General features: G+C 39.8%; 1 protein-coding gene across 5 annotated transcripts in view; it reads left to right on the top strand.

Annotated features, from left to right (window-relative positions):
- The window catches only part of MPHOSPH8 (M-phase phosphoprotein 8), a 100,992-nt gene that overhangs the window by 35,703 nt on the left and 37,825 nt on the right, over positions 1-27,464 (top strand). For all 5 annotated transcript variants that reach the window (XR_010319120.1, XM_064275401.1, XM_010593923.3 and 2 more), the window contains 2 exons: positions 12,289-12,414; positions 12,495-12,583. Coding sequence is in view for 4 of the 5 variants with exons in the window: in XM_064275401.1 (XP_064131471.1) it covers positions 12,289-12,414; positions 12,495-12,583 (215 nt within the window). In the remaining variant the exon portion in view is untranslated. The remainder of the gene's footprint in view (positions 1-12,288; positions 12,415-12,494; positions 12,584-27,464) is intronic.

Below are 27,464 nucleotides of genomic sequence, written 5' to 3'. Positions count from 1 at the left end.
TTTCATAATATTCTTTCATGATTTTTTTAATTTCAGTAGGGTCTGTTGTGATAGCACCCATCTCATTTCTTATTTGGGTTATTTGCTTCATCTCCTGATTTTCTTTTGTCATTCTGGCCAATGGTTTATTGATTTTGTTAATCTTTTCAGACAACCAGCTTTTGGTCTTGTTAACTCTTTGAATTGTTTTTCTGTTCTCTATTTCTTTTAATTCTGCTCCAATTTTTATTATTTGCTTCATTTTGGTGCCTGAGGGTTTCTTTGTTGCCCTGTATTTGTTCAGGTTGTAGGGATAATTCTTTGATCTTGGCCCGTTCTTCTTTTCGTATGTGTGCATTTATTGTTCTAAATTGACCTCTGAGCAGTATTTTAGCTATATCCCAAAGGTTCTGATAGGAAGTGTTTTCACTGTCATTGGATTCTATGAATTTCTTTATTCCATCCTTGATGTCTTCTATAACCCAGTCATTTTCAAGCAGGATATTTTTCAGTGTTCAAGTGTTTGATTTCTTTTCCCTGCTTTTTCTATTACTGACTTCTACTTTTATGACCTTATGGTCAGAGAAGATGCTTTGTAATGTTTCAGTGTTTTGGATCCTGCTAAGGCTTACTTTATGACCTAATATGTGGTCTATTCTAGAGAATGTTCCATGTGTTTGGAAAAGAAAGTATACCTGGATGCTGTTGGGTAGAGTGTTCTGTATATGTCTGTAAGGTCAAGTTGGTTGATTGTGGCCTTTAGCTCTTCTGTGTCTTTATTGAGCTTCTTTCTGGATGTTCTGTCCTGCACTGAAAGTGGTGTGGTATAGCCTCCTGCTATTACTGTGGAGCTGTCTGTCTTGCTTTTCAGTGCTGTTACAGTTTGTTTTATGTATCTTGAAGACCTGTTGTTGGGTGTATATATATTTAAAATGGTAAAACCCTAGCTAATGATAATGTCCTTCCTTATCATCTGTGGTAGATTTAACTTTGAAGTCTGTTTTGTCAGAAATTGCTATAGCCACTCTAACTCTGTTTTGATTGTTGTTTACTGGTTGTATTTTTTCCATTCTTTGAGTTTTTGTGCCTTTAAGTCCAAGGTGTGTCTTTTGTAGGCAGCATGTAAATAGATCGTGTTTTTTTATCCATTCTGCCAGTCTCTGTCTCTTTATTGGTGCTTTTAGTCCATTTACATTCAGCGTGATTATAGATAGGTATGAGTTTAGTGCTGTCATTTTGATGTCTTTTTTGTGTGTTGTTGACTGTTTAATTTTTCCACTTATTTTTTCGTGCTGAGTAGTTTTTTTTTTTTTAATTGTGTGTTCCTCTTTTTCATTGTTGTTGATTTTGTTTTTACCAAGTCTTTATGCTTTTCTTGTATTTTATTTTGATGTATAGGAATGTAAGTCTCCTTTGTGGTTACCTTAATATTTACCCCTGTTTTTCTAAGTTTACACCTAACTCGTATCTCCCTATATCGCCTTGATTTCCTTTCCATATGGAAGATCTATGACTACTTTTTTTAGTCCCTCTGTATTGATTTAATGTTGTCCTCTTTTACATAATGACATCACTGATTCTCTGTTTTGAGTGTTTTTTTATCTTGATTTTTTATTTTTGTGATTTCCCTGTCTGGGTTGATATCTGGTTGCTCTGTCCTCTGTTCTAGTGTTTGGTCGGTATCTGATATTATTGATTTTTTTAACCAGAGAATTCTCTTTAGCATTTCTTGTAGTTTTGGTTTCCTTTTTTTGCACATTCCCTAAACTTCTGTTTATCTGGAAATGTTGTAATTTTGCCTTCATATTTGAGAGACAGTTTTACTGGATATTTATGATTCTGGGCTGGCATTTTTTCTCCTTCAGTGCTTTATATATGTCATCCCATTGCCTTCTTGCCTGCACCGCTTCTGCCTAGTAGTCCGAGTTATTGACTGTTCTTTGTATGTGATTTTTTGTTTATCCCTGATGCTCTTAAAATTTTATCTTTCGGTTTAGCAAGTTTGATTATAATATGTCTTGGTGACTTTTGTTTTGAGATCTGCCTTGTATGGGGTTTGATGAGCGTCTTGGATAGATATCCTCTCATCTTTCACAATGTCAGGGAAGTTTTCTACCAATGAATCTTCAACAATTCTCTCTGTATTTTCTGTTATGCCTCCTTGGTCTAGTACTCCAATCACTCTTAGGCTATTTCTCCTGATAGAGTCCCACATGATACTAGGATTTCTTCATTTTTTTTAATTCTTTTATCTGATATTTCTTTGAATATAGTGTTGCCAAGTGCTTCATCTTTTATCTCGCAAACTCTCGACTTCCAGTTCCTCAATTCTGGTCTGCTGACTTTCTGTTGATCTAATTCTACAATTTTATTGTTAGTCTTCTGAGTTTCTCATCGCTGTCTCTCTATGGATTCTTGCAGCCTATTAAATTTTGCATTGTGTTCTTGAATATTCTTAATTTCCTCGACTGCTTTCTCTGTGTGTTCCTTGGCTTGTTTTGTGTTTTGCCTGATCTCCTTCCTCATGTCTTAAAGAATTCTGTGTATTAGTCTTTTGTATTCTACATCTGGTTATTCCAGGAATACATCTTCATCCAGAAGAGTCCTTGATTCTTTGTTTTTGGAGTTTGTTAAAGCAATCATGGTCTGTTTCTTTCTGGGTTTTGTTTGCTCACTGTGTCCTAGCTTCTTGCTTTGTTGTATTATGTTTTACGTGAGTAGTCTACTAGAGTGAGCTAACTTGATTATTGGAGCCTTTGAAGTACTAATGTCCTGTCACCAGATGGCTAGAGCTGTTACCAGGTGTGTGAGCCTAGGAATCCATTCACTAGTGAGTGGTGCACACTCTCATCTAGGATCTTAGAGGAGCAGTAGTGATTGGTGTATGCACAGGTTACTGATAACAGCAGGAGTCACAGTCTGAGGAAGGTAGGGGGCTGACCACCTTTCCCCGAGTGTCAGTGAGGAAAGCACATGCCTGTTCTCTAGAGCGCTTTGGTGGGTGGGCTCTGCAGCTGTACCATAGTTATCCAGTGTTTTAACCGTAAGGACTGGTAGGCACCACTTACCTTGGACCTCTGTCACAGGTGGCCAGGTGGTGTGGGTGGTACCTCCAGTCCTCAGGCCCCTGCTGTGGGTAGATGTGTGCCCTGTTTAATAGGCAGAGCGGTATCAAACATCAAAAACCTGCTTCTTCACCACATAGCTGAAACAGTTACAGTTAGACTTCAAATAGATTTGCCATTGCAATATAACAGCCAGTTCCTATCTGCGGTAATGGGGCCACCTGGATCTGTGCAGGTGTGAAAAACAAAGTCTGTGGACTGCTTGTGCCTGGACTGGAACCGCTTCTGCTCTGAGTTTCCAGACTAGGGGAGTCGGCAGAGTATTTTTCCATTTGTTAATTTGATTCTTCTCCACGGCCAGGAGAATTGCTCAGGGAGTGCAGCAGGACCTGTCTCAGGCCCAAGGAAATCAACTGTTAATGAAGACACCTGGGGCAGAGGGTGGAGGGATAAGATAGATAGGAGAGTGTTCTTTCAAAAGGAGGAGCTATTAGATTCACATGGTAAAAAAAATTAGACAAAATCACTTATCTAGTGCCAAGAGCACTGTTTTATCTCAGATTCTGGAGGTGTGTGTAGATTGTGTGCCCTGCCGTGGTCACTCCAGGGGGTCGGGGCTGCACCACCTCACTTGCTTTCTCTCTCTGAATCAGCCACATCCTAAATGCCACTGCCAGCCCTGCTGCTGTCACACCAGGGAACCAGGGGTGGACCACTTCACTTGCCTTCTTTCACTGAAGCAGCCACGTCCCCAAACACTGCCGCCAGCCCCACTGCAGTCATGCCAGGGAATCGGGGCTAAGCCACTGCCGCTGACTCTGCAGCTCCTCGCTGCATCTGCACTGTCTCTCCCTTCCCGTCACTCAGTCCGAATTCTTAGCTTTGCCTTTGATGCTTAGGGTTCGTAGCTTTATGTGTATAATCCATTCACTTGTTTTTTTGGGTCTTTGTTGTAAGAGGGACCACCGGAAACGTCTGACTGCTCCAACATCTTGGCCCCGCCTGTCTCCTTGCTTTTTAATGACTTCTTGCTTTCATCACATATGATGTCCCTGATGTCATTCTACAAGTCATTTGCTCTTCAGTCATTAGTGTTTCCCCCCGCATCTGTCACTTTGCTGTAATGTGGGGAACTTGTGTGTTGCTGTGATGGTGAAAGCTATGCCACTGGTATTCAAATACCAACAGGGTCACCCCAGGTGGACAGGTTTTAGCTGAGCTTCCAGACTAAGACAGACTAGGAAGAAAGGCCCGGCAGTCTGCTTCTGAAAAGAATTAGCCAGTGAAGACCTTATGAATAGCAGTGGAACATTGCCTGATACAGTGCTGGAAGATGAGTCCCCAAGGCTGGAAGGCACCAAAGGATGACTGGAGAAGAGCTGCCTCTTCAAGGTAGAGTCAACCTTAGTGACGTGGATGGAGTCAAGCTTGCGGGACCTTCATTTGCTGACGTGGTACGACTCGAAATAAGAAGAAACAGCTGCAAACATCCATTAATAATCAGAACATGGAATGTACGAATTATGAATCTGGGAAAACAGAAATCATCAAAAAGAAGTACAATGCATAGAGATGGATATCCTAGGCATTAGTGAGCTGAAATGGACTGGTATTGGTCATTTTGAATTGGACAGTTATACGGTCTACTGTGCCAGGAATGACAACTTGAGGAGGAATGGTGTTGCATTCATTGTCAAAAAGAACATTTCAAAATCTATCCTGAAGTACCACCCAGTCAGTGATAGGATAATATCCATAGGCCTACAAGGAAGACCAGTTAATACGGCTGTTATTCAAATACACACACCAACCACTAAGGCCAAAGATGAAGAAATTGAAGATTTTTACCAACTTCTGCCATCTGAAATTAGGATGCACTGATGATTACTGGTGATTGGAATGCGAAAGTTGGGAACAAAGAAGAAGGATTGGTTGGTAGTTGGAAAATACGGCCTTGGTGAAAGAAACAGTGCCAGAGTTTGGGGATTGAATTTTGCGAGACCCACGACGTCTTCATTGCAAATACCTTTTTTCATCAACATAAAGTGACTATACACGTGGACCTTGCCTGATGGAATACACAGGAATCAAATCGACTACATCTGTGGAAAGAGATGATGGAAAAGCTGAATATCATCAGTCAGAACAAGGCCAGGGGCTGTCTGCGGATCAGACCATCAATTACTCATATGCAAGTTTGAATAGAAACTGATGAAAATTAGAACAAGTCCATGAGAGCTAAAGTACAACCAGCAGACCCTGAATGTAGTAAATCCTATCGTTAATGAGTCAATGATAAAATCTTTTTTTTTTTTTTAGAATTTTATTTCTTGAGAATTTGTGAACCATGAGGTAATAAACATGAAGGCACCTGGTGATGATTGTATATACATTTTATTCTAGTCTCTTTCTTCTTAGCCTTTTTATTATTTTTCATGAAGCTTTTCAAAACATGGTATTCTTCCTTACTGCAAAAGCAGTACTTACAATAAATAAAGCCAAGGGATTTTTTATCTCAGGAAAATTACCACTACAATGCATTCTTCCTTACTGCAAAAGCCCAAATAAATAAAACTAAAGGAATTTGAATCTCAGGTACATTACCAGTACAATGTATTCTTCATTACTGCAAACAGCTCAGAAGCAGAAACAACTGCCCTGGAATAATGCAGAACTGTTCACAGTGTTGCAGTCCACCTGTTCCACATGAAAGTAATGATAGGGCATTAAGATTGAATGGAGGGTAAGAATAATTTACAGGAGCTCAAGTCTCTAGAACCACTGCAGTGCCGTACTCCTTATTGCAATGGTATTATTTACTGTTCTGAAATTAGAAAAGCAGGTTGCTCTGAAGCTAGAAAAGCAGGTTGCCAGGAACACCTGGAAACAATGAATGGTATCAAGGAGAAAACGACCACTATGACTGAACGAAGATTGGGAGTAGCTTATTTTCATGATAAGTACATTCTCACAAGAACATATTAACTGGGAAACATAGTGAGGAGGTTTATCTCATGCTTATCTCACAGAAATTAAGGCAACCCTGTCAAAAGTTTAGAAAATTCACACATCCACCTAAGACAATGCTCAATATATGCAAAAATGAGGCTCCAACTCAAGGTTCTTGAGTTTCATGCATTTCAAAAGGCTCTCACCTTGAGGCTAAACGTGTTAAAATTGGTTTACCTCCTTCCCAAAGAACTCCAGAGGCATAAAAAGTAGTTGGGATACTGTATGGCCCACAGATCACCAAAGATTAAAAACAAGCAGATAAACCAACCTAGCAGACTGAATCAAAGGGAGCTTTCTCAACCTGATAAAGAGCATTCCTAAAATATTTTGGCAAACATCTTTTTTTTTTTAAAATAATACTTTATTGTGTTTAAGGTGAAAATTAACACCGCAAATTAGGTTCACGTTCAACAGTTTCTACACAAATTATTCAGTAATGTTGGTTATATTTTTCACAGTGTGTCATCATTCTCATTCATTCCGTTCCGGTTGTACCATTTCCAGTACCCTAGTTTCCCTGCCTCCTTACGTTCTTGTCTTTGCTTTAGAGTAATTTTTGACCATTTGGTCTCCTATAGATGATATTTTGGAGGCACTCGTTACTCCTGGGTAACATTCTTTAATTCTTTGAGCCAATCTATTATTTAGCTAAAAGGTGACTCAAGGAATAATTTCAGTTTAAAGTTGAAAGAGTGTCTCAGGGTGATAGTCTTGGGGAGTCCTCTAGTCTCAACCAGTCCAGTAAGTCTGGACTTTTTAAGAATTTGAGTTCTATTCCCACATTTTTCTCCCATTCTTTAAGGATTCAACTGTCGTGGCCCTGATCTCAACTGTCTGGGCACCATGTAGTTCTTCTGGTCTCAGGGTAAATGAGGCAGTGGTTCTTGTAGACTATTAGTCCTGTAGACTACTTTCTTCTCTGAGCCTTTGGTTTCCTTATTTCTCCTTTATTCCGGATGAGTAGAGACCAATAGTTGTATCTTAGATGGCCTCTCACAAGCTTGTAAGACCCCAGACACTACTCACCACAGTGGGATGTAGAGCATAACGCTTTATGAACTGTGTTATGCCAGTTAACTGAGTTGTCCCATGAGACTGTGGTCCTAAGCCTTCAAACCTAGAACACCAGTCTTGCAGGGTGTTTGGTTATGTCCAAGAAGTATCCCTAACTTTGTCCCCTGTGTGGCTTGCTATATATATTGACATACAGGCATACACGCACACACCTGTATGTGCATTTGTCTGTAGGTACTTCTGTCTGTGCACACATATGTACCCACATATTTATACTTACATACTTATATGCCTGTATATGTATTTGTGTAACCACACATATTTTTGGTGTTGTTGCAAAATTATATTTGTCATATCGTTTACTAAAAACATTTTTTTCTCTTGCACAGTTCTTAGTGATATCATATACCTTGGTCATGCTGTGTGCAGTTCACTGATACTCGATGCTGTCATTCCCGTCACCAAAACTAACAAGTGTCTACTATTTCGAGAGTTTTCTCTCTGCCTCCTCCTTCTCTACCTATCCTAGTAACCACCAATGAGTGTTGGTCGATTCTTGTCTTATAAAAGTGTGCTCATACAATATTTGTCGTTTTGTGATTGACTTATTTCACTCAGTATAATGTTCTCCAGATTCATCTGTGTTATGTTTCAAGGACTCACTATTTTTTATGGCTGCATAGTATTCTATAGTATGTATATACCACATTTTGTTTATCTGTTGATGGGCGTTTAGGCTATTTCCATCTTTTTGCTATTGTAATGCTGCAGTGAACATAGCTGTGCGTATGTCTATTCGTGTCACTGCTACTGGATCTCTAGGGTATATACCTAGGGGTGGGATTGCTGGATCATAAAGTAATTCTCTTTTTTTTTTTTTAAGTTTATTTGTTTTAGGTGAAAGTTTACAGTGTAAATTAGTTGCCCGTTCAAAAATTTATACACAGATTGTTTTGTGACATTGGTTGTAATCCCCACAATGTCTCACCACTGTCTCCCCTTCCTTTTCTACTCTGGGTTCTCTGTGTCTACTTCTCCAGGTTTCTTGTCCCTTCCTGCCTTTTTGTCTTTGCTTTTGGAAAAATGTTGCACATTTGGTCTTGCATACTTGACTGAATTAAGAAGCATCTTCTTCTTGTGTGCTGTTGTTTGTTTTATAGGCCTATCTAATCTTTGACTGAAAGGTAGACTTCAGGAGTGGCTTCAGTTCTGAGTTAGCAGGGCATCCGGGGGCCATGGTCTTGGGGGCTTCTCCAGTCACCATCAGACCAGTAAGTCTGGTCTTTTTCTGTAAATTTGAATTTTGTTCTACATTTTTCTCCCACTCTGTCTGGGACCTTCTATGGTGATCCCTGCCAGAGCAGTCGGTGTAGTAGCTGGGCACCATCTAGTTCTTCTGGGCCCAGGCTGGTGGAGGCTGTGGTTCATGTGGTCCATTAGTCCTTTGGACTAATATTTGCCTTGTGACTTTGGTTTTCTTCACTCTTCTTCGCTCTGAATGTGATGGGACCAGTAGATGTATCTTAGGTGACTGCTTGCAAGATTTTAAGACTCCAGATACTATTCAATAAAGTGGGATGTAGAACATTTTCTTATGAGCTATGTTAAGCCAATTAATCTAGATGTCCCCCGAGACCATGGTCCCCAGCCCTAAGCCCCAGCAACTGTTCTAGGATATGTCTAGGAAGCTTTTATGACTTTGCCTTGGTCAAGTTGCGCTGACTTCCCATGTATTGTGTTGTCTTTTCCTTTGCCAGAGTTAACACTTCGGGTTAGCGGGTTACTATCTAGTTAGTGATTTTTCCTCCCCACCCCTGCCCTCCCGTGTAACCATCAGAGATTTTTTTTTCTATGTATAAACCCTTTTCTTGGGTTTTTATAATTCTGGTCTCATATGGTATTTGTCATTTGGTGATTGACTTATTTCACTCAGCATGTGTCCTCCAGATTCATCCATGTTGTGGGATGTTTCACTGATTCATCATTGTTTTTAATTGTTGTGCAGTATTCCATTGTGTGTATGTACCATAATTTGTTTATCCATTCATCTCTTATTAGGCACCTATCCGTGATAGGTTGTTTCCATTTTTTTGCTATTGTGAATAATGCTGCAGTGAACAGTGCATATGTCTGTTCATGTGATGGCTCTTATTGCTCTAGGAGGTATTCCTAGGAGTGGGATTGCTGGATTGTATGATATTTCTATTTCTAGCTTTTTAAGGAGGCACCATATCGTTTTCCAAAATGGTTATACCACTTTGCATCCCCAAGAGTTCCAATCTCCCCATAACCTCTCCAACATTTGTTATTTTGTGTTCCCTGGATTAGTGCCTATATTGTTGGGGTGAGACGGTATCTCATTGTAGTTTTAATTTGCATTTCTCTAATTGCTAATGATCGGGAGCCATTTCCTCATGTGTCTGTTAGCTGCCTGAATATGTTCTTTGGTGAAGTGTGTGTTATATCCTTTGCCCATTTTTTAATTAGATTATTTGTATTTTTGTTATTGAGGTATTGAAGTATTCTATAGATTTTAGAGATGAGACCCTTGTGAGATACAGCCAAAATTTTTTCCTAGTCTGTAGGTTCTCTTTTTACTCTTTTGGTGAAGTCTTTTTTTTTTTTTTCTGGGTTCCCTTTACCAGCTTTCCTATCCCCTCCTGCTTTCTGGTCCTTGTCCCTGGGCTGGTGTTAGTGAAGTATTTGATGAGCATAAGTGTTTAATTTTTAGGAGCTCCCAGTTATCTAATTTATCTTGTGGTATTTGTGCATTGTTAGTTATGGTTCGTATTGTATTTATGCCATGTATTAGGGCCTGGTCTTAGTCGTCTAGTGCCGCTATAACAAATACCACAAGTGGATGGCTTTAACAAAGAGAAGTTTATTTTCTCACAGACCAGTAGGCTACAAGTCTGAATTCAGGGCGCCTGCTCTAGGGGAGGCTTTCTCTCTCTGTCGTCTCTGGAGGAAGGGCCTGGTGATGCATCAGTTTTCCCTTGGTCTGATAGCATCTCAACTTAGGAACCTCAGATCCAAAGGTCACGCTCTGCTCCTGGCACTGCTTTCTGATGGTATGGGGTCCCCAGGTCTCTCTGCTCACTTCTCTCTTTTATATCTCAAAAGAGATTGGCTTAAGACACCATCTAATCTTGTAGATCTCATCAGTATAACTGCCAATAATCCACCTCATTATATCGTAGCAATAGAATTTACAACATGTAGGGAAATCACATCAGATGACAAAATGGTAGACAATCATACAATACTGGGAATCATGACCTAGCCAAGTTGACATACTTTGGAGGGATACAGTTCAATCCATGGCAGGCCCCTAGTGTTGTCCCTGTTTTTTTCTTCTGTGATCTTTATTGTTTTAGGTTTTAAATTTAGGTCTTCAACCCATTTTGTGTTAGTTTCTGTGTATGGTGTGAGCTATGGGTCCTGTTTCATTTTTTTTTTTGCAGATGGACATCCAACATGGCCCCCACCTATTGTTAAAAAGACTATCTTTTTTCCATTTGATGGACTTTGGTCCTTTGTCAAAGATCAGCTGAGCATGGGTGGATGGGTTTCCATCTGGGTTCTTGATTCTGTTCCATTGTTGTGTGTCTGTCGTTGTACCAGTACCAGCCTGTGTTGACTACCTGAGATCACGTAGTGTGAGGCCTCATACTTGTTCTTTTTTATTATTAAAAATGAAGAGAAAAAATGAAAACCGTCATATGCAGAGGCAAGGTCAGAAACTTGGTAGGAATGAAGATAGAATTTTGAACCAGTTTGCTCCATCAGAGTCAAAAAAATCTGAGCTGTGGCATAGCCCTTTCCAACAGTTCTAGTTGCTCTATAGATCTTCTCTCTGTTACTTATAATAATCCTGTAAATTACAGGGTAGTATTTCAATTTATATGAGCCCTTCCCTTTTTGCTTCCGAAATCTTTCTGTGGCACTGTGACATTGCGTTCTCTGTAATTGATGGCACTGTGGCATGGTGGGGGAGTGCTCCAGCTGTGGAGTCAGAAACATCAGACTGCAAATACCAGCTCTGCAGTTTACTGAGCAAATCATAAAACCTCTCTGCCCTCACCTGCAATGTGTGTCCCCTTATTAGTTATTGTGTATAGATTAAATGAATTAATTTATGTAAATAATTTAACACTTTTTAATGAATGTTAGCTGCTTTTAGTATTACCACTACTGTTTTTATTCAGAAATTGAGGCATAGGAAATTTATGTGACTTACTTAAAGCCATACAGCTTACATGGAGCTGGGATACAAATCTAGGAAGTGGAGCTGCAAAGGCTGTGCTGTTCTGTGACTTAATGCTCTCTGAGTTAGCAATGAGAAGTGTTAGAGTTTAGGGCTTTGGAAAAAGTTCCTTCATTTATTTTCATGTCTTTTTCAAACTTCATTTCTGTGGCAAGATTAACTACCTAACATCTATGTAATTTGAGGAATTGATTTTAAGTGAAAATCCATCAAATACTTCTGCTTTCCATTTTTTTTAAATAGCACATAGTCATTTTGAAATACTCCCAAATGAGTTATACTCAAATCTCAGCTATTGATTGTACTGGTTATAAAGAGTGAGGGTGTCCATCCCTAGTGTTAATGAGCCCTTAGATCAGACAGGCAAGGGAGAAAATTAGCACTTGTTTTAAGGTGTGATTGGTGGTATGGAGCTCAGGGTGTTGTGGGAGCATGGGAGTGGGTGCCTGGACAACATAGCAGGGAGGGTGTCTAGGAGGAGAAACTTGAGCTGAGCCTGGAAGGAGCCTAGGCAGTGACTTACTGACATGTAGGTTTGGTTTATAAATTTAGAGTCACTTTGCCTACATAAATGGTTGGAAGCAGTGTATATTCAAGAAGAATCATCAAAGAAAGAAAAGGTGATGAGATTCTTCTTCCTGAATCCCTGTGATTTCTCCCTTCCTTTGAGATACTTAGCCATGTACTTAAAATTCTTATTTCACTATTTTATACTTATAGTTTTTGTATTCATTTTTATGCCTTTGAAGTACTGTAATATTGAAATGTGGCTAGTTCATATTACTTCCCAAAGAAAATCAGGAATTTTATCAGTTAAAGAAAAGACAGGGTTATATAATGATCTATGTTGAAAGTATATATGAAGTTTCAATTAAAACACCACAAATTTAATGCAAAACAGATATTATAGTCCAGAAAAATGTATCTTAATAAGACTGTTCTGTATTCCAGAGAGCAGGCAACAAATTTTGAGTTTGGGCATGGACTTACAGTTGGAATGGATGAAACTAGAGGATTTTCAGAAGCATCTTGACGGAGAAGATGAAAATTATGCTACAGCAGACATAATTCCAAGTAGTGAGTGGCTTTGGAATTATAGGAATTCTCTTCACAACTTTAGATATATAAAATCTAATTGATCTTTTCTTTCATTTTAGATTTATTGAGGGATGCTGTGAAAAATGGGGACTATATTACTGTAAAGGTTGCACTTAATTCAAGTGAAGAGTATAACCTGGACCAAGAGGTAATATGTCTTTCAGTAATCTCATGGAAGGAAGTTGGAAAGTACCTCTTTTAAATAAATTCCATTTGATTTTTCTTTTCTTTCCTTTTTTTTAATTGCAAAAGTAAGGTACATTCACTGTACAAAATTCAAGTATTGTAGAAATAGGTAATGTAGAAAATTTTAGTTCCTGTAATTCCAACCCCCCAAAATTACCATCTGGTTGCATCTTTGATTTTGTCTGTTGTTTAAATCTCTGCCAGTGTGAAAAGTATAAAATGATACTTCTTTGTTTTAATTTGATCTTTTGCATTTCTTTGGTTTACAGTAATTACCCATCTGTCTTAGTTATTAAGTGCTACTTTAACTGAAATACCACAAGTGGATGGCTTTAACAAACAAATTTATTTTTTCACAGTTTAGGAGGCTATAAAAAAAAAAAGGCCCATTGCCGTCAAGTCGAGAATTCTTAATTCAGGGTGCCAGCTATAGGGGAAGGCTTTTTCTCAGTTGATTCTGGAAGAAAGTCCTTGTCTCTTTAGCTTCTGCTTCCTGATTCCTTAGAGATTTCCATGTGTCTTAGCATCAATTTTCCCCATCTCTATTCTGCAGGTTTGTTTAATCTCTTGTATTTCTACAGATATTGACTCAAGATATACCCTATAGTAATCCTGCCTCATTAACATAAAGATAACCCATTTCCAAATGGGATTATAACCCCAGGCATAGAGGTTAGGATTTACAATGTATTTTAGGGGAGACATAATTCAATCCATAACACCATCTTCCTATTGCTGCTAGAGTTTTTTCATAAAGATCTGTGGAGGCTATTTAATATGGAAGCATTTTAGTCCTGTCTTCCTAATTTTCAGTTTTTGTTTGTATTTTCATCTTTGTTTGCATAGAGCATTTTTATTTTTTGGTATTTACATTGTTCAATCTTTTTCTCTATGACTTTTGGGTATCTTGTTTTGATTAGGAAAAGATTTTTATGTTTTCATCTGTTAGGTTTCATTGTAAATTTTTTAGGCTTAATCCTTTGGGATTACAGGTCCAAAAAAAATGATATTATCAGAATTTTGATTAAAGTTGTATGAAATATATAATTTGGCTGAGAGTTGACGTTTCTACATTTTGAGTCCTTCCACCTAGGAACACAATAACTCTCTACATTCCTTCAGCTCTTCATTTATGCACTTAAGCAAGATTTTGAGTTTCTTTTTTTTCATCTAGGTCTTGCTCATTTTTAGATTTGGGGGGGGGTTGTGCATATTTTATAACTTTTTCCTCCTCTTCTTCACCAATACTGGTTCTTTTCTTTATAATAATAGCCATACTAGTGGGCGTTAAGTGGTATCTCATCATTGTTTTGATCCGCATAGCTCTAGTTTTGGTGGTGCAGTGGTTAAGAGCTATGGCTGCTAACTGAAAGATAGGCAGTTTGAGTTCACCAGCCACTCCTTGGAAACGCTGTGGGGCAGTTCTACTCTCTGTTATAGGGCCGCCGTGAGTTGAAATTGACTCGATGGCAGTGGGTTAGTGACTAATGAAGTCCTTATTGGCTGTTTGTATATCCTTTGGATTGTTTGTCTTTTTGTTGTTGAGTTGTGGTAGTTTTTTAAATAAGTTCTGGATATTAAATTTATCAGATACATAGTTGCTAAATATTTTCTTCCAATCTGTAGATTGTCTCTTCACTTTGTTGATAAAGTCCTTTGATACACAAATGTTTTTAATTTTTATGAAGACCATTTTATCTTCCATTGCTTGTGCTTTTGGTGTCATATCTAAGAATCCAGCGTCCAAAAAGAAAAAAATCCTGAAGACTTATCCCTGTGTTTTTTTCTAAGAGTTTTATGGTTTTAGTTCTTATATTTAGGTTATTGATCTACTTTCGGTTAATTTTTTTTATATGGTTTGTGATGGTTGAGGTTGTGTGTCAACTTGGCTAGGCCATGATTCTTGGTGGTTTGGCAGTTATGTAATGATATAGTCATCCTCCATTTTGTGACCTGATATAAGCAGCCAATCAATTGAAAAGGGAGTTTCCTTGGGGTTCTGGCCTGCATCCAGTAAACATGGATGTTCTGGCACAGGTCACTTTCTCTTGATCCTACATCCAACTTGTCATCTTCTGAACTCTGTTTTTGAGACGTGAACCAGCAGCCTGCAGCCTGACTGGCAAATCGGGATTTGCCCGTTCTCAAAACCCTGTGGGCTGGCAGCCTTCCTCTTGACCTACTGATTCAGGGTTTATCAGCCCCTGCAGCCACGTGAGTCAGGAGAACCCTCCAGGTTGATGCTTGACCCGTGGATTTGGGGGTTGCCAGCCCCCACAACTCTGTGAACATTTTCTTGAGATAAATGTCTCTCTGTATTTATATATATATGCTCCACTGGTTTTGCTCCTCAAGAGAACCCAGCCTGGACATTTGGTACTGAGATTAGTTCTAGAGAAACAAAATCGACAAGGTGAGTTTTCTAAATTGGTTCTCAAGTCAGGCTGGTTTTAAGGGTGTTGATGACTCTGCCTTCAGTTGTAAAGAGGGCACTGATCATCCGTGGCATGAAGTGGTAATAGAAGTATGCAAAACATCACCACCAGTTGATAAGATATTTGTGAGAAATGAGGCTCTGGGACTGTGTATTTGATACTTTTCTACAGTTTTGTCAGAATGAGAAGCATAAGGAAGCTGGTCGTTTGTTCCTACTTTCACTAGACAAAGTGATGAAAGAAAGAGATGAGCTCAGGGCTTTAGAGCCACAGCACAAGCACCACATAAAAGACGTCAAATTTGCCACTTGTGCCCTGAACAACAGCTTTTATTTCTTGTAGTAACAGAACTGATACTGCCGAAAATCAAACCCAGAGTCTTATCTTAAGAGTGATTGAATTACAATGCCACTTGAATTCTCAACCTGGGGTGGTTTCTGAAGTTAAAGTGAGGGCATTGATTGAGAAAAAATGTGCTCCTGAAACTTGGGATGGAGACATATAAGGGCAGATGATCACGAAGCTGAGGACATTGAGTCTCAAAATTCTGTTGAATCACTCCTACCAGCAAAACCAGCCCTCTTACTCCCATCTGAAGAAATTACTCCATTCTTGTCTGCTAAGCCACCCTCCCCAGTAAAACACATCATCCCTTTCACCCATCTGATGAGACTGACCCAGCTGTGCCTAAAGAGGCTTTGTCTGAGATATTGCCTGGGGTGTCACGTAAGACAGATGCCTTACAAGACATTGCTGAATGTTCCTAGGACACACCTCCACCACATATTTTGTTTTTCAACATATAACTAGACTTACGTCCCAGCAAGCCCCAAGACATGAACTGCAAAATATGACCCGGAAGGAGGTACACTACACTCCAAAAGAACTGCTTGGTTTTTCTAATATGTACAAACAGAAACCTGGGGAATAGCTGTTAAGGATGTGGAGTAATGGTTCAAGGAGCATAAAGTTGGGTCAGTCTGAGTTCATTGGTATGGGCCCACTAAGCACAGATTCTTCATTCAGTGTTTTGGCTCCGGAGGTTAGAAAAAGATCTAATGGTTTATTTGGTTGGTCCACTGAAGCATGGATTAAGTGGTGGCCTACACTAAATCAAGTTGAAACGCTAGACGTGCCTGGTATACTGCAGAGGAAGGTATCCAAAGGCTTAGGGAAATTGTCATCTTAGAGAAGATTTATCAGGTTGGAGCCACAGACACAACGGTGAGGTACAAATTTGTGAAGGGAACCCCAGTATCCTTGAAGACCGCTGTGATCGCTATTTTATGTCACTTAGATTTGACAGTGGGAACTGCCCTAACTGAAGTAAGACACCTAACTATAATGAGGTTGATTGCACCCCATGGTGGTAGGAGCCAAGTGGCGGCATTTAATCACCAAGACAAGGTGGGCGTGGTTATTGTAATGGACAGCAGAGTCAAAGCAGTAATCAGAATAGTCTGACTCATCTGGATTTATGGTGTTGGCTACTTAGTCAGGGTGTCCATAGGACTGAACTAGATGGGATTTCTACTAAATAATTACTTGGTCTGTCAAGTGAATCACTAGAATAGATAGTCATGGCCCCTCAGTCAATTCCCAGACTTGAACCAGTTTCCAGATCCACAACCCCTCAAATGAAGGGGAGGCTGGGTCCCCTTGAGGAAGGACTCCACTACACGGCCAAAAATTTATACTCTTAATCTTTTTCCCAGTCTTCCCCAAAAGGATCTATGGCCTTTTGAAAAAGTGGCTCTTCATTGGGGAAAAGGAAATACTAAGAATTTTCAGGGATTCCTGGACACTGGCTCTGAACTCAGAGTACTTCCAGGAGACCCAAAATGTCAGTGACCTCCATATGCCACCCCCACCCCAGTCAGAATAGAGGTTATGGAAGTCAGGTTATTAATGGATTGTTAGCTCAAGTCCATCTCACGGTGGGTCCAGTGGGTCCCTGAACCTATCCTGTAGTGATTTCTCTGGTTCCAGAATGCAGAATTGGAATAGGCATACTCAGCAACTTGCAGAACTCCCACACTGTATCCCTGACCAGTGGATTAAGTGCTATTATAGCAGGGAAAGCCAAGTGGAAGCCATTAGAACTGGCCCTACCTAGGAAAATAGTAAACCAAAAGTAACACCGCATTCTTGGAGGGATGGCAGAAATAACTACCACCATCAAGAACTTGAAGGATGCAGGGGTTGTGATTGCCACCCCATCCCCATTCAGCTTGCCAGTTTGGCCCTTTGAAAAACAGATGGATCTTGGAGAATGACAGTGGATTATTGTAAACTTAACCAGATGGTGATTCCACTTATAGCTGCTGTTCCAGATGTGGTTTCATTGCTTGAGAAAATTAATACATTTGCTGGTACCTGGTATGCAGCTTGATCTAGCTAATGTGTTTTTCTCTATATTTGTTTCAAAGGATCACCAGAAGGAATTTGCCTTCAGCTGGCAAGGCCAGCATTCTACCTTTACTGTCCTACCTCAAGGATATTTCAGTTTTCCAGTCCTGTGTCATAATTTAGTCCTCAGGGAACTTGATCACCTTTCCCTTCCACAAGATGTCACAATGGTCCATTACACTGATGACATTATGTTAATTGGACCTAATAAGGAAGAAGTATCAATGTCTCTAGACTTATTGGTAAAGCATTTGCGTGCTAAAAAACCCGTTGCTATCAAGCTGATCCCGGCTCACAGTGGATAGAGCAGACCTGCCCCATAGTATTTCCAAGGAGCGGCTGGTGGATTTGAACTGCTGATCTTTTTGGTTAGCAGCTGAACTCTTAACTACTGTGTCAGCAAGGCTCCATTTGCAGCTAGAGGGTGGGAAATCTGGGTGCCTTTCATCTCAGTGAAATTTCTAGGTTCCAGTGGTGTGAGACATGTTGAGATATTCCTTCTAAAGTGAAGGATGAGTTGTTACATCTGGCCTTTCCTACAGCTGAAAAGGAGGCACTGTGCCTGGTGGGCCTTTTTGAGTTTTGGAGGCAACATATCTCTCATTTCGGGGTGCTACTCTGGCCTATTTAAGCTACTAGTTTTGAGTGGGGACCAGAACAAGAGAAGGCTGTGCAACAGGTTCGGGCTGCCATGCAAGCTGCTATGCCATTTTGGCCACCTGATCTGGCTGATCCAGTGGTGCTTGAAGTGTCAGCGGCAGATAGAGATGCTGTTTAGAGCCTTGGCAGGCTCGTATTGGTGAATCACAGTGCAGACCCTTAGGATTTTGGAGCACAGCCCTGCAGATAACTACTTTCCTTTTGAAAAAGAGCTTTTGGTTTGTTACTGGCCCTTAGTAGAGACTGAACGTTTAACCATAGGCCACCAAGTCACCATGTGGCCTGAACTGTCCATCATGAACTGGGTGTTATCTGACTCACAGAGTCATGAAGTCAGATGTGATAAGCAGCACTCCATTCTTAAATGGAAGTAGTATATACGAGATGGGGCTTGAGCAGGACCTGAAGGTAAGTTACATGATGAAGTGGCCCAAACGCCCATGTGTCTCTAGTCCTGTCACATTACCTCCCCTCTTGCTGTACGCACCTATGACCTCATGGGAAGTTCCTTACGATCAGTTGTCTAAGGAAGAGAGAACTTGTGCGTGGTCTATAGATGCTTCTGCAAAATATGCAGGCACCACTTGAAAGTGGACAGTGGCAGCATTATAACCTGTCTCTGGTACCTTCTGAAGGACAGTGGTAAAGGGAAATCCTCCCAATGGGGAGAACTTGGAGCAGTGCACCTGGTCGTTTACTTTGCTTGGAAGGAGAAATGGCCAGATGTGCGATTATATACTGATATATGGGCTATGGCTAATGATTAGGCTGGATGGTCAGGGACTTGGAATGAACATAATTGGAAAATTGGAGACAAGGAGGTGTGGGGAAGAGCTATGTGGATAGACTTCTCTGAATGGGCCAAAGAAGTAAAGATACTTGTGTCTCATGTGAATGCTCACCAAAGGGTGACCACTGCAGAGGAGGATTTTAACATCAGATAAGATGATATGTTCTGTGGAAACTAGTCATCCTCTTTCCCCGGCCACTTCTGTCATTGCTCAATGGATTCATGAGCAGAGTGGCCATTGGTGGCCAGGATGGAGGTTATGCGTGGGCTCAGCAGCATGGATTTCCACTCACCAAGCCCTACTTTGCTGCAGCCACTGCTGAGTGCCCAATCCACCAGCAGCAGAGACCAACACCAAGTCCCCAATATGGTACCATTTCTAGGGGGTGATCAACCAGTAACCTGGTGGCAGGTTGATTACTGTACTACTTCCCATCATGAAAAGGGCATCATTTTGTTCTTACTGACATGGACACTTGCTCTGGATATGGATTTGCCTTCTGTGCACACCATACTTCTTCCAAAACTACCCTGTGTAGACTTACAGAATGTCTTACCCACTGTAATGGTATCCCATACAGTATCGCCTCAGATCAAGGAACTCACTTCACAGCAAATGAAGTGCAGCAGTGAGCCTATCCTCATGGAATTCACTGGTTTACCATGTTCCCCATTATCCTGAAGCAGCTGGCTTGATAGAAAGATGGAATGGTCTTCTAAAGACACTGTTACAGCACCAGCTAGGTGATAATACTTGCAGGGTTGGGGCAGTGTTCTCCAGGAGGCTGTATATGCCTTAAACCAGCGTCCAACATATGGTGCTGTTTCTCTCATTGCCGGGATTCAGGGGTCCAGAAATCAAGGGGTGGAAAGGGAGTGACACCACTCAGCTATTACTCCTAGTTACCCGCCCACAAAGTTTTTGCTGCCTGTCCCCACAACCCTATGCTCTTTTGGTTTAGTGGTCTTAGTTCCAAAGGGAGAAATGAACCCACTAGGAGACAGAACACTGATTCCATTGAACTGGAAGTTAAGAATGCCACTTGGCCACTTTGGGCTCCTTATGCCTCTGGATCGACAGGCAGTGATGGAAGTTACCGTATTGGCTGGTGTGATTCATGCTGTTTACCAAGGGGGAATCTGATTGATATGTCATAATGGAGGTAAAGAAGAGTATGTCTGGAATACAGGAGATCCCTTAGGAAGTCTGTTTGTGCTACCATGTCCTCTGATTAAAGTCAATGGAAAACTACAGTAACCCAATTGTAACAGGACTACTAATGGCCCAGACCCTTCAGGAATGAAGTTTTGGATCACCCCATCAGGCAAAGAACCATGACTTGCTTGCTGAGGGCAAGGGAATAGGGAATGGATACTAGAAGGTAGTTCCAAATACCAGCTGCAACTGCGTGCCCAGTTGCAGAAGCGAGGACTGTAATCGATTTTAGTATGTTGTCTTTGTTTTGTTATATGTGTGTGTGTGTATATATATATATAACAAGCAACTTTGTTTTCTCCCCTCTCCTTCCTTATTTCGTTACTTATTATAAAATACAAGATGTAAACAGACCTAGTGCATTTTCAGTTATACATGTGTTAGTTGTATCATGTTAGGTGCAAGTATGACTTTTAATTCTCTTTATTTAGAGATTATGTATGGTTTAAGGAGATGTATAAAGGTGCCAAGTTGACAAGGACTGTGATGGTTAAGGTTGTGTGTCAGTGTGGCTGGGCCATAATTCTCACTGGTTTGGTAATTATGTAAGAATGTAATTTGGCGCTTATGTAATTATGTAGTCATCCTTCATTTTGTGATCTGATATAGCCATCCCCTATTTTGTGATCAGTTGAAAAGAGAGTTTCCTTGTAGGTATGGCCTGCATCCAGTATATATGGATGTTCTGGCAAAGCTCGCTGTTTCAGGATCTTGCATCCACCTCCTCATCTTCTGAATTCCGGTTCTTAGAATGTGAGTCAGGAGCCTATAACCTGACCGACAGACCTTGTGATTCTCTAGCTCCAGCCACCCTGTGAGCCAGCAGCTTTCTGGCCGACCTGCTGATTTTGGTTTTGTCAGCCCCTGCAGCCACTTCAGTCAGGAGAAGCCTCTAGCTGCATGAGCCATTTACTTGAGATAAATCTCTCTCTGTGTATTTATATATACATATGCTTCACTGGTTTTGCTCTTCTAGAGAACCCAGCCTAAGACATGATGTGAGGTATGAGTCCAACATTGTTCTTTTTGATGTGGAGATCCAGTTGTCCCAGCACCGTTTTTTGAGGAGACTATTTTTTTCCTTTTGGATGGACTTAGCGCCCTTGTTGAAAATCAGTTGAACATTAAACAAACAAACCTGCCATCGAGTCAACTCCAACCCATAGCGACCCTATAGGACAGAGTAGAATTGCCCCATAGGGCTTCCAAAGAGTGGCTGGTAGATTCAAACTGCCAACCTTTTGTTAGCAGCCGAGCTCTTAACCACTGTGCCACCAGGGCTCATAAGGATTTATTTCTATTCTCTTAATTCTATTCCATTGGTTTATATGTTTTTTCTTATACCAGTACCACACTGTTTTGGTTACTGTAGCTTCATAGTATGTTTTGAAATTGGAAAGTATGAGTTCTACTTTGTTCTTCTTTTTTAAGATTGTCGTCTTAGTTATCTATAACAGAAATACCATAGGTGGGTAACTTTAACAAAACAGAAATTTATTATCTCACAGTTTAGGAGGCTAGAAATCTGAATTCAGGGTACCAGCTCTAGGAGAAGCTTTTCTCTCCCTGTCGGCTCTGGAGGAAGGTTCGTTTCTATTCCGAGCTTTGCTCCTGGGCAGTCTTCATGTGGCTTGGCCTCTCTCTTCCCCATCTCTACTTCTTGCTTGCTTGTTTAATCTCTTTTATATCTCAAAACAGGTTGATTCAAGATACAACTTAATTCTGCTTCATTAACATAACAAACATTGCCTAATTGTCCTTAACATAACCTAATCTTGCCTAATTAACATAGCCCCGTATTCACAAATGGGATTATAGTTACAGGCAGAGAGAGAACACATTTTTGGGAACACAATTCAGTCCTTAACAATTGTTTTGGGTATTTGTGGTCCATTGTAATTTCATATGAATTTGTGGATTAGGCTTTGCACATCTGTAAATCAGGCTATTGGAAATTTGACAGGGATTGTGTTGAATCTATCTTAATAATAATTGAGTTTTCCAACACATGAGCACAGAACGTCTTTCCTTTTTTTAAGTTTATTTCATTAATGTCTGATATTTTTTAATGTATGAGTCATTCACTTTTCTGGTTAAATTTATTTGTAAATTTTTTTTCTTTTGGACACTATTGTAAATGGGATTGCTGTCTTAATTTTTTTTTTCAGATTGTTCATGGCTGGGTATAGAAACAACTGATTTTTTGTTTATTTTGTTACTTAGAATGTACACAGGAAAATGTAAACTATTTCAATAGTTTCTCCATGTACAATTTAGTGACACTGATCACATTCTTCAAGTTATACACCCATTCTTACCCCCCTTTTCTGAGTTGTTCCTCCCCTATTAACGTAAACTCACTGTCCCCTTAGGTTCCTGTCTAATCTTTCAAGTTGCTGTTGTGAATTTGATTGCATATAGATCTTAAAAAAGCAATGCTCAAGGCAGACATTTTTTTACTAGTTAAGGTAGATTATTGTTCGGTTTTAAGAAGACTTCAGGGGATATTTTTGGCTTAAGGTGTAAAGATTATCTCAGGGCAATAGTTTCTGGTGTTCATCCAGCCCCCATGGCTCTAGAAAGGCTGGAGTCCATGAGAATTTGAAATTCTGTTTTACATTTTCCCCCTTTTAATCAGAATTCTTCTGTGGAACCTTTGATCAAAATGTTCAGTAATGGTACCTGGGCACCATCCAGTTCTGGTCTCATGGCAAAGGAGGTGGTTGTTCATGGAGACAATTGGCCGCAGATTCCATATCCTTCTCCTATTCTTGACTCTCCTTCCAGTTTTGCTCCAGGTGAATAACACAACTGATATTTGTATGTTGACCTACTCCACAACTTTGGTGAATTCATTAGGTGTAGTAGCTTTCTTGTGGATTCTTTGGGATTTTCCATATATACAGTATTATACTCTCTGTGAATAGAGATAGTTTTACTTCTTCCTTTCAATTTTGATGCCTTTTGTTTCTTTTTCTTGCCTAATTGTTTTAGCTAGAACTTTTAGTACATGTTGAATAGGAGTGGTGTAAATGGGCATCCATGTCTTGTTCCTGATCTTAGAGGGAAGGCTTTCAGTCTTTCACCACTGAGTATGATGTTAACTGTGGGTTTTTCGTAAATGCCATTTATCATGTTTGAGAATTTCCCTTCTATTACTAGTGTTTTGAGTGTTTTTATCATCAGAGGGTGTTGGATTTTGTCAAATGCACTTCTGTATCAACTGAAATGATCATATAGCTCTTTTCCTTCATTCTGTAAATGTGGTGTACGTATCAGGGAAATGCTGGCCTGATAGAATGAGTTAGAAAGTGTTCCTTCCTCTTCAATCATTTGGATGAGTTTAAGAAGGTTTGGTGTTGATTCTTCTTTAAATGTTTGCTAGAATTCACCAGTGAAGGCATCAGGTCCTGGGCTTTCTTTGTTTACAGGTTCTTGATTACAGATTCAATCTTTTTACCTTTTGTAAGTCTGTTCAAATTTTCTATTTCTTTTTCAGTTATGGTTAATAGTTTGTGTGGTTCTAGGAATTTTTCCATTTCATCTAGGTTATCTACTTCCTTGGTGTACAATTGTTCATAGTATTCTCTTATTCGTCCTTTTTATTTCTGTAGTGTGAATAGTGGAAACCCTGGTGGCGTAGTGGTTAAGTGCTACGCCTGCTAACCAAAGGGTTGGCAGTTCAGATCCACCAGGTGGTCCTTGGAAACTCTATAGGGCAGCTCTACTCTGTCCTGTAGGGTTGCTATGAGTCAGAATCGACTCCTTTCTTCTGCTATCTTTGAGTTTTGTTTGCTCTTCTTTTTCTGTTTCCTAAAGGTTTAAGTTAGATTATTGATTTGAGATTTTTCTCCTTTTTTGAATGCAAGCTATCAGTTTCCCTCTGAGCACTGCCTTCACTGTATCCCATATGTTTTATTTTCATTTTAATTTGTAAGTATTTTCTAACTTTCCTTGTGATTTCTTTTTTGACCACGGATTGTTTGATACTGTAGTGTTTAATTTCGACACACTTGTGAATTTTCCAGTTTTCCTTGTGTTTTTAATTTCTAGTTTCATTCCATTGTGGTCAGAGAATATACTTTGTATGAATTCAGTCTTTTAAAATGTTTTGAGAATTTCTTTGTCCCCTAACATAATGTTAGGTCTAGTTAGTTTCTAGTGTTGTTCAAATCTGCTGTTTCATTTTTGACCTTCTGTCTGGATGTGCTATCCATTATTGAAAGTTGTTTATTGATATCTCCCACTATTATTGTATATAAAAACCAAAAACCAAACTCGTTGCCTGATTGAGTCAGTTCCGACTCATAATGACCCTATAGAACACAGTAGAACTGCCCCCATGGGGTTTCCAAGGAGCAGCTGGTGGATTAGAACTGCTGACCTCTTGGTTTAGCAGCCAAGGTCTTAACCACTGCACCACTAGGGCTCCATTATTGTATATAGTACTATATTTTTCTTTTTAATTCTGTCAGTGTTTGCATCATATATTTTGGGCCTGTGTTGTTAGATGCATGTATATTTATAATTGTTATATCTTCTTGATGAGTTGACCCTTTGACCATTATGTAATGTCCTTCTTGTCCCTTGTAACCAATTTTGATTTAAAGTCTGTCTTGTCTGATAGCAGTATAGCCACCCCAGCTCTCTTCTGGTTATTATTTACGTGCAATATTTTTACCCATTTATTAAAATTTCAATGTATTCGTGTCTTTGCATCTAAAGTGGTTCTCTTGTAGGCAGCATGTAGTTGGATCATGTTTTCTTTTTAATTCATTTTGCCAATTTCTGCCTTTGTTTGGAAAGTTTAAGCCATTTACATTTACAGTACTTACATTTTTTTATGCAAATAATATGCACTTTCTACATTTGTTTGCCAACCATGCTGTCATAGATTGAATTATGTCACCCCAAAAATGTGTGTATCAACTTGGTTAGGCCCTGATTCTGAGTATTCTGTGGTTGTCCTCCATTTTGTGATTGTAATTTTATGTTGAGAGGATTAGGGTGGGATTGTAACACCACCCTTACTCAGGTCATATCCCTGATCCAAGGTAAAGGGAGTTTCCCTGGGCTGTGGCTTGCAGCACTTTTATCTCTCAAGAGATAAAAGAAAAGGGAAGCAAGCAGAGAGTTGAGGACTTCATACCACCAAGAAAGCAGCAGTGGGAGCAGAGTGCATCCTTTGGACCTGGGGTTCCTGCACCTGAGAAGCTCCTCAACCAGGGAGAGATTAATAAGGAACCTTCCCCCAGAACCGACAGAGAGAGAAAGCTGTGCCCTCGAGCTGACACCATGAATTTGAACTTTTAGCCTACTTTACTGTGAAGAAATAAATTTCTCTTTGTTAAAGCCATCCACTTGTGGTATTTCTATCATAGCAGCACTAGATGACTAAGACACGTGCCCTCTCCCCTCAAGGTATTTTCATAAGTGTGCTATGCTAATTTTCTTTACAGCAACATGTAAAAAAAATTGGCGTAATGGCACTAATGAAAATATCCCATGAGGTGTCATGGACTGAATTGTGTGCCCCAAAAATATGTGTATCAATTTGGCTAGGCCATGGTTCCCAGTATTATGTCATTGTCCACCATTTTGTCATCTGATGTGATTTTCCTATGTGTTGTAAATCCTGTCTCTGTGATGTTGATGAGAAGGATTGTGGCAGCTGTGTTAATGAGGCAGGACTCAGTCTACAAGATTGGATTGCGTCTTAAGCCAATCTCTTTTGAGATATAAAAGAGAGAGGTGAGCAGAGAGACATGAGGGTCTCATACCACCAAGAAAGCAGCACCATGATCAGAGCATGTCATTTGGACCAGGGGTTCCTGCATGGAGAAGCTCCTAGGCCAAGGGAAGATTGATGACAAGGACCTTCCCTCAGAGCTGACAGAGAAAGAAGGCCTTCCCCTGGAGCTGGCACCCTAAATTTGGACTTCTCGCCTACTAGACTGTGAAAGAATACATTTCTCTTTGTTAATGCTATCCTCTTGTGATATATCTGTTATAGCAGCACTAGATAACCAAGAATTTGATACCAAGAGAGTGGGGTGCTGCTCTAACAGATATCTGAAACATGGAAGCATTTGCCTTGAAGAGAGTGTTGGTAGAATTATGGATGTCAGACAATTCTGGCGGAAGTGAGACAGTGCTGGAGCTCCTAGGCCAAGGGAAGATTGATGACAAGGACCTTCCCCTCTGCCCCCACCCCCTGAGCTGACAGAGCGAGAAAAAGCCTTCCCCTGGAGCTGGCACCCTGAATTTGAACTTCTAGCCTACCAGACTCTGAAAGAATACATTTCTCTTTGTTAAAGGCATACACTTGTGGTATTTCTTTTATAGCAGTGCTAGATAACTAAGACATTGGGGAGGGAGCAGTTGACAAAAGTAGAAGGCATGCATTATTTGAATTAAAATATGCTACTGGTTTGGACTGGTAACAAAGGACTTCTGCCATCATTTCATTTGTTTTCTGGGTATATTACACCTTTTTATCTGTTATTTCCTCCAATACTACCTTCTTTTGCGTTGAATTGATTTTCCTTATAGAGTACCATTTAGATTCCCTGATTTCCTTTTGTGTATATTTTTAGATACTTTCTTGTTGCCATTGGGATTACATTTAATATCCTAAAATTGTAACAGTCTGCTTTGAGTTGATACTAACTTAACTTCAGTGGCATGCAAAAATTCTGTTCCTATACAGCTCTAATGTTGTTGTCACAAATTTGTGTTTTGTGCCCAATACCTTAAACTTACAATGGTTTTTTTATGCGTTTGCCTCTTAAATCATGTAGGACGTAAAAGTAGAGTTATAACCCCAAAATACAGTAATACTGGCTTTTGTATTTGTCTATATAATTACCTTCTCCAGAGATATTTATTTCTTTGTATGCCTTTGGGTTACTGTCTAGCATCCCTTCATTTCAACCTGAAGTGCTTCCTTTAGTATTTTTCATAAGACAGTTCTAGTGCCAGAAAGAGAATTCTTGGCTAGGAGTTATTTTCCTTTTGACACTTTAAATATCTTACCCCATTGCCTTCTGGCCTCCATGGTTTCTGCTGAGAAATCAGGTGTTGATCTTATCGAGGGTCCTTTTTATGTGAAGACTTGCTTCTGTCTTGCTGCTTTCAAGATTGTCTTTTTTTTTTTTTTTAAATATTGTGTCTTCAGTGAAAGTTTACACAACAAATTAGGTTCCCATTTGACAATTTATATACAAATTGTTCAGTGATATTAGTTACATTTTTCACACTGTGTCAACATTCTCTTTAATTGCATTCTAGCTGTTCTGTTTCCAGTGCTCTAGTTTCCCTGCCCCCTTATCTT

This window comes from Loxodonta africana, chromosome 23 (genome assembly GCF_030014295.1).
Source record: "Loxodonta africana isolate mLoxAfr1 chromosome 23, mLoxAfr1.hap2, whole genome shotgun sequence".
NCBI lineage: Eukaryota > Metazoa > Chordata > Mammalia > Proboscidea > Elephantidae > Loxodonta > Loxodonta africana.
The sequence above is the reverse complement of the archived record's forward strand: the minus strand, read 5'-3'. Positions and strand labels throughout refer to the sequence as shown.